The sequence below is a fragment of the Rhipicephalus sanguineus genome, chromosome 1 (genome assembly GCF_013339695.2).
Source record: "Rhipicephalus sanguineus isolate Rsan-2018 chromosome 1, BIME_Rsan_1.4, whole genome shotgun sequence".
Taxonomy (NCBI): domain Eukaryota; kingdom Metazoa; phylum Arthropoda; class Arachnida; order Ixodida; family Ixodidae; genus Rhipicephalus; species Rhipicephalus sanguineus.
In genome coordinates, this window is record NC_051176.1 from 140,121,667 (window position 1) to 140,136,021 (window position 14,355).

A 14,355-nucleotide genomic window follows, 5' to 3' on the forward strand; every position below is an offset into this window, starting at 1 on the left:
CTTGCGGCGAAACAGTGACTTTTTTATTCTGTTGGGAGATCCGTTCGTCCATCAGGGTAACGCAGCGATGTCAGCATTTGCCGGATGGCCCCCGTCATTAGCGTATTCATATCTTGGCTCATTACGGCGCGACCAGCAAGTGATTTCAGTGCGACGCGTATAACGAGAATCGATTAAAGGGTTTTCCCACTCTTTGACGCAAACCCTGTGCTAGTGAATTTAAACCTGGAGTGTCAGCCATGGCTGCGATCGGCGCTGACTAACACTCCTAGGTTTAAATTCACATATATACTCCATAAAGTGGACGGGAGGGTGACCGCCACCGTAGCTCAGTGGTAGAGCATCAGACGCGTTATTCGAAGGTCGCAGGTTCGGTCCCTACCGGCGGCAAGTTGTCTTTTCGTCCACTTTACTTTCTTCACATTTATATTCTAAGTGCTACACATAACGCCCCCTATACTTTCCTTGGCATTATTGTCTGTTAGTTCTCATTATTATTCTGTCTAAAAAATGAAAATGGAGCCCTTAAAAGTCACCTTCTTTCCTCCATAGTATGCTATCGAGCCTTTTATGAGACAATGTTTCTCATCGTTCACAGCCTAAACGCCATTGCTTAGCGTTATTTTGAGCTGGTGCTTTTCGCCAGCAGTCATTAGCAGGCTGCCACACTTGAAAGTTTCGGGGCAGTTACAGTTACCGTACGGGGCTTCCAAATAAAGCCAGAGTTGCGCACAGGTCCGCTATTTCGCGATCCGACTTTGTTCGGTAAAGCCACCTCACGTTCGCAGGGGGAGGGGGCAGGGGGGGGGGGGGGGTCTACATTCAATGACGTCCTCTCGACAATTTAATTTATCACTACTTTCACTTCGTTCCTCCACTTACAATACTTTACCTAAAAAGATACCTTCACCGGCACATAAAGGTATACACGAACGGAAAGCATTTTTTTCTTGCATTTTAAGCATTGAAAGTAGAATTCCCACGGTGCTTTGTACGTTTGCCTCAGACAACTTGAACGCGAAAGCCATCTTCTTGTTCATCTCAGTCGAATGTATTGATTTCTGTCGATTTCTGCTTTTTTCTTTATGTATTTATAGGCACCCTTCTCATATGCATCGCCGTCAGGGGGACGAGCTGTCCATAATGTATCGCGGGCTGCGAAGCCACTCGTGGGTGTGTCTATAGCCTGAAAACTAGTCTCCTTTGGTTGTGCGCATATGCGTGCGTGCGCGTGCGCGTGTGTAAATGCGCTTGTGAATCTTCCTGGGGCGTATGTATATCGATTCTGATGTAATGCTATTACCAGAGTCCTTCAATGCTCTGCTATTACTTTTCGGTGTTCGTTAGTGGTCTGAGCGGTGCTATACCCTCATGTTGGCAAAGTGATCGGTCCACCGTGAGCAGTGTATGATAACAGAGAAATAGAATCGAATGAAGCGAATTTTTACATAATAATGATCCAAATGTGACATCACAATACGGCTAATATAAACGATTTCCATCGGTCGATTATATATCCCTTCATAAAATGCTCTGTTCGGCGTGTTGGTTCATTCTGTAATAGATTGAGCGCAAATGGACGGGACACAAGAAGACAAGACGAGACAGAGCGCTCGTGTAGTCGTCTTGTCTTCTTGTGTCCCGTCCATTTGCGCTCAATACATCCCTTCAATATCACCCATTCCTTGCGAATCCCGGTGACAAGGCACCGGCGTTTGTAAAACATTAGAGGAGCGCGAAAATCAAATGAATTGTAATATAATCTCTGTATTATACAGTCACAGATTTCCCTTCTGTGAAACTCCTGCCAGTGCGTACCCCTTTCCCCACTACGCTTGATGCAGCGTATGGTAAGAAGATATCTGAAATTAAAATGAACTTCTGCAACACACGACCCCATGGGTGCTCCACAGAAATTCCGTTGGGGCGCGGCCGGCGAGTTTTTCAACGGTGAGAAGCTGCTTAAAGGGGTACTGGCACAAAAATTTTGGCCTCGCTTTTTTTTTTTTTTGCTGCAATGAGTTGCTGGAGGCCTGTTAGTCATAACACGGCACATCGTTTGCTGCGGCGCGCGACAGATAATTAATTACAAGCTCCTCATTACCGACCAGTGTCAGCTTCGGTTTCAAAAACGACAAGCCACCGGGTGCAACTATCACCACACACAACTGTGACGCGCTTCCGCGCGGTTCGCGAGCAGCCGCCGAGAAGTAGGCTGCTGGAGCGAACGCGGCAAAAAAAAAAAAAAAAAAAAAAAAAAAAAAAAAAAAAAGAACCATGGCGGCTATGACGTCATTATAACGTGTTGCAGCGTGGTCACGTGAGGGAAGTAGGGGGTCACCAAGGGTCCCCTTTGAGGGTGTCAGTAGCGCGAGGGTGTCGATCGCTCACGCAAACTTCAATATTCATTTAAAGTACCTTCCAAGCTATATTCGCTGTTGGTATTTTGCAGATTATATACGCATGTTCACGGGAATCGATCCCGCAGGCTATCTCGGCCGTGCAATTTTGTTAAGGCTCTGCTATCCGAAATATGTAGCTAGCTTAGTCTGGTCTTCCTCTGGGATCGTGCAGGGAGCCTCGGAAGATTGAGTGGCGACAGTGTCACGAGCTTGGGTGATGGCGTCGGTATGGGCATATGGTCAGACGGCGTAGTAACGTGTACATTTAGAGGTGATCCACTGTGAACAGCAAAACATTTTTAGCCGTATAGAAATTAGTGGCAAGAGTAAGCGGGCCTGAAAGCAGTGCACTCTATTCGAATTGCAAACACAACAGCTTCGACCACTGTGTATTCCGTATGATCGGCAAAATGCACGCGGTTGTCCGTCGCCTCAAGATAACGTCGTTATTATGGAAATGATCACCACTGCCACAATGAGTGAGCGAGGAAGAGACGAAATCTCCGAACCACGTTGAACGTTTTATTGGAAGTCATGTAGCCTATAGGCCGTAGTGTTGTAGTTGATGCGGCCTCAAGATATTGATCACATATCTGTCAGGAGGATTGGCGACGCTCAAGCATGCATGCGATTAAAAATGCCCCTCGCAGATTCCGCACCCCATCACCTCGTTGCCTTTCTCAGTCACCGCATTGGGGTGGCCACTACAATTCGTCCTTAGAATGAATCAGTGATATGACCGGTCATCTCACTGATCTCAGCATTTTGACTAGAAAGACAGACCAATAATAAAAAAATAACAGCATATCCACGGGTGAATGATGAAGAGCTTGGGCGAAGCTCCTGAAGCAATTATGGTTACACCGTGAAATGTTCAGTGGTGTCGCCCAGCAGTAATCAAAGCGATACACCGCTTTGATTATTCTTCCTTTTTCCTTTTCTTCTTCTTTTTTTTATTTTCTTTTATTTTTATGTTTTTTTATTTTTTTATTTTATTTTTTTCTATCTCTATGAGACAGCGCCATCTAGTATATCGTCACCCAACTGCAGTTTGCATGCATCTCTATGGGGCAGCGCCATCTATTGAATGATACGGGAGACGAGACGGCGGGGACACGCCGGATGGAGCGACGACCGACCAGGTGATGCTATAAGGAGCTACGCTCCTAAAAGGTTACAGCTGAAACCATCAAGCGATGATTGTTACAGTGAATGCCTATAGCATTGTCGTTGATGAAGTTCTTATCTGCACCCACATTCTGAAAGCGCGCTCAGCGCCTCAGCGCGTTGGCCTGCACGAAATAATTTCTTAAACCGCCGGCGTTTTGGAAAACGCTCCAAGCGCGCGGGACATGTGTGCTATTCGGCCTGCTGAGGCGAACTTTCGGACCGCAACCGAATGGCGTCCTCTAGGTTAGAAAAGCTTACACTGCTTCTCTAGTGAGTCTACGTTTGGCTGGTATGTCTGTATATTGTATCTCTGGTCAATTCGAACTGAATAAAGGCAGTAAAGAAAGAAAAAGTCTGTGGCGTAGTGGTTAGAGCATCGGGATTCAGTACCAGAGGCCAAAATCCCGCTGTAAGAACATGTTTATTAACATTCTTATTTATGTTTATGATTTAACATGCGCTGTGCTGCCGCCACCCGTATGCGTGTGGGCGAATTTGTGGCATCATTTGCGATTGGATGCCCCATCGGTCGGTCGGTTGGTCCCTCCAACCTTAGCTAAAGAAATGTTGTATGCACTTAAAACCCATGCTTATAGAAAACGACAGAAAGCCTGATTGTGTTGTGCTCACAACGACCTTAATCATGCATGGCGGGCTCCAGACTTTCACCCAGGATGTCACGGCCCAAAGCTCGCATGCGTGCCGTTGGTATATTTCGGAAGTGTTGTCCACCTGTCGACCAAATTGAGGACGAAGGCTCTGCGGGCATGGCTTGCCTTATTTCAAAGCTTTTCTTTTTGTTTTTTTTTCTCTAAAAATACCACGCTGACTCATTACGAGACATAGCAGCGGTTGGTACAGGCATTCATGACTATTGAGACGAAACTTGAACACTATAGCAACAGAAAAAGCGTACAGTGCGAGAATCTATTAAGAAACAGAAAAGGAGGCTATACACACTGTAGGTCATTAAAAAGAAAGCGTAACAAATATTGAGGTGCGCTTTCAATTTGATAATGAGGAAATTTGATGGTCGGCCCATGAGGCATATCAATTTTCGAGGGACAGGCTCATTCGGAGAATTCTGCAAGACGAGCTTGAAACAGAAAATTCTGTTCTTTAACAATGTAACATAACCTACGAGATCTGCAAATAAACACTGGTAACCCAGAAGTACATTTAATCGCTTGCTGCTTTGTAAACTTTGGGACGGCAAACTGTCCGATTTCTTTGTCCGGCTCCGGTAACAGCACTCGATTGGAAGCATAATGTGAGCACAGCCCTGAAAAAAAAAAAAAAATTTACGTGCGCACGCTACGTGACGCCACATTGTGTAAAATTTAAGGCACTCACCAAGGCGAGGAGGCCTGTAACTTTAGCAGAACCACTATTATGACGGGCGCTGATATGAAGCGACTGTGCTAAGCAGTCAAGCAACATTTTTCAAGCAACGATTCGGCCGCCACATGCGTGCGAACAAGGGAGAGGGGGGCAGCGCCTCCCCACCTCCCCTAATACCTCGTATTTGCACTGCGTTCTGGTTCTGATCGCAAGGTCTTAGTGGGAGGGGGTCGAGAAGAGCAGGAGGGCGCTGCGGTTAAAATTACGCCCCCTCCTCCCCCCCCCCCCCTTTTCGCACGCCTATGTGGGCTGCTGTACGTGTATGAAAACTGTGGGCCTGTCACTGTAGTTCAGTTGTTAGGGTCAGTTAAAACGATTATTTCGCAGCTCTACATAACGGCGTCTCTAAACGCTGCGACGTAGCTCCAGCAGCGATTAGAAGGTGTGGCGTGTTAGCGCACCTTTCCTTCTTATATGACCAGTCTTTACCACCTACCGCAGCTTTCTGCCGCTCTTATCTATTATTAGGTCAGATAATGCAGTGTCCGGAATGAAATTTGCCTAGTCGGCGCTGTATATTTAAGGCCGAACCATATAGAGCGTTTTTGCCGACGTTTTCCCGGCGTTTCGTACGCCGGCGTCCCTCGACGTCGACGCTACCGCTGACGGTGGCCGAAACGTCCACCTCTGGACGGTCCAGACATCACGGGCGGCAGCGTCGCCGCCGGAAGCAGTTCGATGGACGCAGAACCAATCAGCGTACGGCTGGCAGCGACTTCCGCTACGTAACGGCGTCGTTGCTGCTGCCAAAATGGCTGCCGCCCGCCTCGAATCTAATAAGTCGTCGTCGTGCGCTGTGTGGCCCTTGAGTTCTCAACTGATGCTTTTATTTGACTTAGCTTGTTCCCTAGAAGCTTCGACAGCAAAGCGCTCGTGATATCTTTGAACTCTTTGCGAGAGCCGTACTCAAGTTCATCAGTAGGCTTAGCAGGAATGAGTGTATTGGCCGAATATGTGGCCTCAAAGATGTGCAGCAGCTTCAAGCTCAGAGGCCATATATTACGAGTTTGTGGTTCTTCTCAATGCCAATAGCTGGCGCTACAAGTCAAATAAAAAAAAGTAGACTTTTCGGCGGCACTGCGACTCGTTTTTTGCACCGCAGAACTGCAAATGAGACATAAAAGCTATAATAAGGAATATATCTTGTTGGTCCATTGACGGAAACTGTAGACTGCTTTACGAGGTGTCAGGTTCATTCCCTCTGGTCACACTGTGCGACGCTGAGTTAACGCTCCTCATATGGTTTGCCGCCCTCTCTGACGGCGTTGATGCGACGACGCCGAGGGACGCAACGTCAGAAAACGCCGGCCAAAACGCTCTATATGGTTCGGCCTTTAAGCACAATTGTGTATGCATGTAGAATAATAATATTATTCTTATATTATTATTACTGGTATTATAGTAGTACTAGTTGGACTAAATAGAGCTAGGTGGCCCCAAGCTTAGTCAATTGCAAGTGGCGTTTTGTCCCCGCGAAGACACCGAGAGAGGTGCTTCGGCTCCTCCTATAGTTCCTCCGTAACATCGGGTTGGAGTGTGGATGGTCAAATGTGTGGGTCGACGCAGTTTTGATAACGTACAACGTGTCTAGGTGTAATGCGATGAATTTCAGACTGTACCGAGTTTTACATAGGCGGCGCTCGGGCTGAGAAAGTGCCGGAAACCTTTGCAAGGATAGATCCGTTTGCAGCAAACAACACTAATTCTCCTGCTCCTACTCAGCACTGGAAAAATGGCAGCATCGGAAATCGCCGTGACTAACTTGGTTAACTGCAGCGCCTTAGGGTTGTTTTCTAAGGATATAGAAACCCGCCTGAGTGGAATGTCGATAAAGAAAAACTCGAAGACAAACCGCAGAACGCAACAAAACGCGGTGATCAACCTCGTCTGGTTTTTTCTTGTAGTCTTCGTTTTGCCAGATTACACTGAACACGTACCAATTACTGCACCACCACACGCAGAAGAAAGCAGCAACGCCGCCTCAAATGAGGGGATCGTGTTTACACTGCAGTAACCCCGCACTAAATGTCCCAACTACCTTCACTGCGTAAACTACTCACTTATGCACGTGCTTTTTATACTTTAATCGTGTACTTTTTCACTAGGCACTTTTTCATTAGCATGAAGCCCAAGAGCAAACAGAAAGAATTGAACGAAGCAATTTGGACACGCTACTTCTTTCATAGCGTGTCTTTCGTTCCAGCAAGACGCATGCTAGCGTGGTCTCTCTTCAAAAAAAAAAAAAAAAAAATGCTGCTGCTGCTTTACGAATGAACTTGTACAACGATAGGACAGTTTTTCACTCTTAGTAAACAAAAAGAAAGCACCACAACGATATGAAGAGAAAGAGCTCACCTGTTGTGATATGGATCAGCGTACTCCGGCAGCATACGGATGCCGTTCTCTCTGATGTAGCTGTCGTTCAGTTTCCTGGAGTTTAAAAAGCATACGTGCGGAACAAGATCAGCAAAACAACAACAACAAAAAACAAAACAAGAAAACACATGGCATTAACCACAGCCGCTACAACAATGCAACAATCACTCAGATCACTCTGTTCTGCTTCTCGAATTGAGGATCACATTGTGTGAGAACGTGGAGAAAAACGGAATCATGGAAAAAAAAAGAAAGTGAGAGAGAACACTCTGCACTCTCTGAAAAAAAAATAAGTGAACGTTTTTCTATATTTGCACCAAACTGCGCATACACCTAACCAAGCGCATCTCGTTCCTTATTCGTAGCTATGTTTGCTCGTTGAAGTAGCTACTCGCTGAAAAGCAGTATTTGCGCTACACTTTCTGCAAACTAAACCTTATGTCAGAGGGCATCAGACATGGGAAATACATGCCGAAAACACACTATCACCTCGATTTATTTCGAATATATTCTGTCTGCAGCTTCATGCGCCTCTGGTGTCGCGGGTATGTAGCCTGCGATTCCGCACAATTGCTACTCGAACCTCGTCGCCTCCCTATTCACCTCACTCGCAGTCATTGTGTGTGAACTGGGGGGAGGAGAGAGAGGGAGGGAGAGGAGAGGCCTGCTGCCGGCACGAGACGAGCCGAGCATGCGAGGGAGGGAGAGGAGAGGCTTGCTGCCGGCACGAGACGAGCCGGGCATGTGCAGTGGGGGTGTGGACGGCGGCCGACGCCGCAGGTGCGACTAAGAAATGCTCCGCATTTAAAATACCCCTCTGCCTCATCAATACACACCAGAGTGCTTAGATAAAGGGGCAGCATTACGTCACATATTAGGTTTATATGTTCCCAGATGGCTTGTAGTTAGTCCACTGCAGCTGGTAAGTTTGGTGCTCCTGTGGTATTACTATGCTTGTATTCCATGGCTTCTACAGGCATAAGCGATTTTTAGTGCATTGAGCTTAGTTGCTGCGACGCATCAGGTACCAGCAGGAGATTTCGCCATCCCCATAAAAAAATTACTTTATGTTTTGTTTTGTTCCCAAACAATACCCGTAGCCATAAGTAAGGAAAGAAGGAAGGAAACAGAAAGACAGAAGGCAGGGAGGCTAACCAGAAAAGCTTCCGATTGGCTACCCTACATTTGGGGGACTTGGGAAGGGGAATAGAAAGATGAGAGATAGGAAGAGGAGGGAAAAAAAGAAAGCAGGTGAGATTGGCCGAAAAGAATTGGTTTTACAAATTTTATTTTTTGCAGCGAAGCTGTGTACCTCTACCGCGGAACGGTTTCGTCTCAGCGGACTAAAAACGAAACGCCAGGCCCCCAAACCACCAACTGACGCTCGCGCTCGCGCGCTCCCCTGCTAGCAGATGCGCGCTCTCCTTGCGCTTTCACCTCGGACGCTGAGGAAGGGCACTTGGATAGGTGGACAGACGAGCCGACGAGCGCGTTCGCTGTAGACTCGGGCACAACTGGAACGCCACAACGAAATTTCGACATCTGAGTGGTTTAGGGGGCCCTTTAAATGACCCCTAACCACCCCGCGTTTAAAAACGAGGGGGTGGATTCTTTCTCGCCTTAGCTGCCCTTTCTACAGGCGATATCTCCTCCTTGCCACTTATTTCTTATTAGCACGTGTACAATGTCAGCACTAAGCGTTGAGCCTATCAGGATTTCGCTGTTGTCGGCTACACGTTATCTCCGCTTGCGCAGTCGGAAACACACAAAATGAAGTGAAATCAGTTGATCGCGCACGATAGTCACGCGAGACAAGGAAGAACGGGTGGGCGGCTGCATGGCAAAGCAGTGTAGCATGTAATTCACAACTGATATTTTGCGTATATGGACCAATCGAGTGTAGGTACCGTAATGACGTCACGTGAATCACTATTCTTGCGTCACGAAGTGCGCCATCAAGACAAGAAACCCAGGATAGAATAACGCGCTCGTTTTTTTTTTTTAAGTATTTTCAAAGGCTGGTGAGGGGCCCTTAACAATTGCAGGCAAACAGCATATCTATGTTTGCAACCAAGCATACAAAGTAGACCTCAATATTCGTTTCAATAAAGAAAACCACATAACAAGCATCAAAACCACATGCTGGATGATAAGGCGCCTGTGAACAATGAGAACACTTTCCATGCGTTCCCGGTGAAGGTTAGGTTGCAGCTGCTTTGCACTTCACACGAGGGCTTCGAAAGACGTCAAACGGCCATTCTTTCTTCCCGCATGTGTTTCCCGCTTTCATATATAAAAGGCAGACCCGTCTAGCAACTCATTCAATTCATTCTAAGACTGTCATAGGTAGACCACGGAAATTAAAGATACCAGAAGGACAGCGTGCATACAATGCTGTACAAAAGGAACAACTTCGTCTCGCTGAAAATGGTCGCGGAATCAATCACGGTCTACCACAGCGACCACAAAACGATTATCACTACAGTTACTCTAAAGTAACAATAAAACACCCCCCCCCCCTTCGCATCAGCATGTGCGATGTTTGATACAGCTTCGCAGGACATTCACGTTCGCAGGGCGAGATGGCGGCCAATATTTTCAATAAATGATATTATTCCGAAATTATTACTTACAATATTAGAATACGGATGAAACACTTTAAGAACACACAGAAATGAGAACAGTGCTCGCAAGAATTTTCAGATAAAATGATTTAAATTCAATAAAGCAACAAAAAGCTTGGAGGACGCTTGAGCTTCCCCTTCAAGAGCAGAACGCGATAGCGTAATCGAGCCCCGTGCGCATCGCCTTCTCAATCGCTACCCTGGCTTCACTTCTCGGTGGACACCTCAATCGGGCCGCAAAGAAAGGAACGTCTGCGCGCGTGTAAAGTGACCGTTTCAAACTATCCCAGAATGCCTGCCGCAAGTACAGTGGCGAAGCTCCCACTACGACATAATTCTTCCTTTTGCGAATTGGCGAAGTACCCACTACGCATCCGTAAGACGACACGCGCAGCTGCACACTTGGTTGATGCTGTTGCAACTGCTGATGATTAATTATGCCTGTGCGCCTTGTAATGGGTGGGCCTTTAAACCAACCACTCGCTGCGCAATTTATTATGACGCCTGATGCGATTCTACGCTTTTGCCGCACAACATTACATGCGTTAAGGACACTCCTCGCACTACATGACATTGATATATTCCCATTCGAACCGAAGATTTTTATTATTTCTTTATTTGCGCCTGTCTCAAGTTCTCGCTCACGGACAACGCTGACTTTTCGCTCACAACCAACGACGCCGACACCGACACCGGAATTTCTGCGAAACGAGCTCTTTAACGTAATCGCGTTAACGTGTAGATGCCGAACAAATGAGGGGACTGGTGTATCAAGAAAACATTAATGAGCCAGCAAGACAGAATGTAACACCAGCATAACAAACGCGTAGCGGATTTCGGATGACGAACGCGTCCGGTAATGTTAATCGACCATGGTGGATTCTCACTACTACAGGTAACAAATACACTCGGATAGAGTAAATACAGTTTGGAAGCTATTAACTGTTCAAAGCGCATACAAAATTAAGCACATTAAAGTAGGACACAATGCGCAGTTCAGTAATGCCATACAATTCGCTGACATCTTCTACGAAACACGCCGATATATAGCTATATACTGGCTCTTAAAAAAAAAGGACACGAACGGTAACTAGACGTGGTCAACGATAGATTGACGCGGCTGTGCATGGCTGTACATTGCGGGCCTGTTCTCTCCTGTTTTTTTTTTTTTTTTCTGCCAAAGGCATCTATCTAGTCGTCGCAACGTTTGCTTTTGTGTCGCGGATCTCGCTCTGTAAAGTAATCTTATGGCACTGTTACGCAACGCGCTGCTGACTCACATGGTTTCAGCTTTGTGCTAAAATTCATTCGATACTCTTTGCCTCTGTGTCGCTTAAATAAAAGGTGTTTGATCTGCTTTGAAAGCCCATTTGTTATTATCTACAAACGTCCAACTGACATTTGCAACCTCACTAACCTACAAATAAGAGAGAGAGCAGGAATACAGGAAATGCAGGGAGGTTACCTAGACTACGTCCAGTTTGCTACCCTACACATGGGGAGGGGAATAAGGGAGCAAAAAGAGAGAGACAAGGAGAGACACATTTCACAATACGCACACAGTGCTGGTTTTCACAGGCGGTCGCGCAATGCTTTTGCCTTCAAGTACTGCAGGAGGGCTCGTGTGGCTTTCTGGGCTGGTGTGCTGTGAGACCAGGCTTCAATTCGATGACGCTATCTAGGCTGACAAATGAGACGCCATCGAAAATAATTTTGACAGCCATTGTTGGGGACCTTGTTATGCACGAATGATTACTATGACACGATTCTCCTATTTTTAAAAATGAGAGAAAGTCGCCTCGAACATCTGGTGTACTGAACAGTTGATACGCAGAATATATTCCACCTGCGTTCTCTGGAGAAGTTAACTAAAATACAACTTTGTTCACAGTGATAATATCGTCATTCTCAGTCGCTCTCACGAAATCAACCAGTTACATTACGGACTCAGGCGTGTCACGGTCTCACTACGTTTCCTCGCTCAAACTAACCGCCCAAAACACTCCACCTATTCGTGCTATACTTTGAGGCGCAATTCATCAGGGAAATCCTGCAAACATTTATATATATGTATAGGCTTTTCGAAAGGCCGTGGATACGAGTCGCTCGCAGATCTCCCGGCTCATGGCACAGCTACGATGCCACGGTGAACGGGCGTATTACGGGACCAAGACAAACAGCCCGGAGCCTACAACGGCTACCTGGCTTGGCCGTCAAGCACGGTCGCGGCGGCAGGCATACGGCGCGCACAACGACAACGCACGGTCAGGTGACACTTCAGAAACCCGACGCGCTTCCGTACCGCGCCTCCCACGCGTAAAAGCCCAGTTCCCTGTAAGGATTAAGGTGCACAGAAATATGACTCAAGTGACCCACAATGCAGGGCCACTGTGACACAAAAGCGGCAGAAGCTGTTCTCGTCCCTCGATTTGTGATCTTTCTCTTCTTTGGCTCCGAGTGTAAGTAGAGTACCTCCAACTTTTCCTTTTTTTTTAATATCGAGATCTTTTGTTTAAAAGTACGCCTCAATGGGCGCATGTGAACGTTCATCGAACTTTCAGAGGAGCAAAAGCACAAACCAACGGTTTCATGCCCACGCAGGATTGGCGCAGGCCGGCCACATTCGTGTAGAGTACAACTGTCGGAAATCTAGAGTGGTTTCGTTTCGCATTCCAGGCAGACAGCAAGGGTAACACCGCCAAATTTATTAAAGTGAGCAACTATCGCACTCCCTTTTTTTTGCAGTTCTTTTTTTCTCTCTGATATATATTTGAAATACGAGAGCACAGCTACACAGGGACACAAGAAGACAGGGACAAGCGCTTGTCCCTGTCTCAATGTGTCCCTGTGTAGCTGTGCAATCGTATTTCCGAAGTATCATGAATCACCAACTCGCCCAATCAGCCATTCTAATGTATATATATTAGAGCTACCGGCGTGAGAAACGCCAGGCCTGCGCTGAAACCGCAGCACAGTCACAGCGAAAGCTGGAAGAGCGGCGTTTCTAGAGCCCGTTGTAAGCTCTCTTGGGGCTACTAATACAAGTACACTAGCAAGGTACGCACTATGCCATAAATCACAATTTCCGTGAAGTTTCCAAGCACCTACTAAGCCATTATTTGTCATTCTGCGGAGAAGCGAGGCACCAGGTACACGCCTGTAAGGCATTATGTGCACATTGTTGACGCGACGACTGATGACGATGAAGAATTATGGCTCAGCCCTTTGTAATGGGTTGGAAGCTTTAAACGGCCCACCAGTTATGTAATTTGCATTGGGTGACGCCCGGTCGCTATTTCCCTCTCCCGCCATGCTGTATAACATACGATGACGTGGGAGAGAGGGGGGGGGGGCGAAGAACTTTACTGAGATCCCGAGGAAATGGATGGGCACTTATGGGCTTCCTTGGCAACCAATACAAGTGCAGTTGCGAGGAACCCACTACGCTATAAATCATTGTAATTTTTGAGAAGTAGGGAAGCAGACACTTCGTCATTTTTCGTCATTCTACGGACCGCCGTGGTACCTGATAAACGTATGTAAGGCATTATGCGCTTTTGTTGATGCTGTGCCTGATGACGATGAAGAATTATGGCGGAGTCCTTTGTAATGGGTTGGATGGATGGATGGATGCGAAACTTTATTGTAAGTCCTGAGGTGCACTCAACATTCAACAATCTACTCGTTGCGCAATTCGCAGTGTGTGACGCCTGGTTGCAAAATTCGCGTTGTGCGACGCTTGGTGCTTATTTTACTCTTCTACCACGCTATATTGCATATGTTAATGTGGTTCCTTCCCGACATGAAGCCTGTATAGGACCTTTTCGCAATGCAGGTTCAAGCACCGGCATGGCCCGGAGGTTGAATACTGGGCTCCCACGCAGGGGGAGCCCAGTATCCAACTACGGCGCCAAAAACGGCCGCTGAAATGATCTCATAACAGCTTTCGCTGTAACAAGAAACAAGAAAAGAAGAAATATAGGTGAACTGTTAGGCAATGTTGCGTCCCCTGTGTTCATCACAGCCGCCGTCTTCGTGCTAGTTTGCATCATCATCCCGATGTCTTACCTCCCGAATTCAGTACACTGAGCAGAAACGAAAATAATGTCGTTGAAGAGTTAATTTCTTCAAGCACCGTGAAACATGCCAAATTTAACATAGTAACTCATCAAGTTTTCCTCCGCCATGATTGGGTGATGGGGGAGGGAAAGAGGGAAAGAAGGAGAGAGAAGAGAGATGGGGAAAGGCAGGGAGGTTGACCGGATTTTACTTCCTCAAGAAGCAGGCCTCAGCGCGTGCAACGTTAAGCTGTGCGGCTCTCTCCGGTTGCATGCAAACAAAAGCCGCCGTAGATTACATATAGTCTTTAATCTATCCAAACA

At 46.8% G+C, this 14,355-nt stretch overlaps 1 protein-coding gene across 1 annotated transcript in view; it reads right to left on the reverse strand.

Moving 5' to 3' along the window:
* Positions 1 to 7,406, reverse strand: part of LOC119379493 (procollagen galactosyltransferase 1-A) — a 34,328-nt gene extending 26,922 nt beyond the window's left edge. Inside the window, exon 1 of the mRNA XM_037648797.2 lies at positions 7,329 to 7,406. Within this exon, the coding sequence (XP_037504725.2) occupies positions 7,329 to 7,363 (35 nt within the window). The 5' untranslated portion in view covers positions 7,364 to 7,406. The remainder of the gene's footprint in view (positions 1 to 7,328) is intronic.
* Positions 7,407 to 14,355: the final 6,949 nt, after the last annotated feature.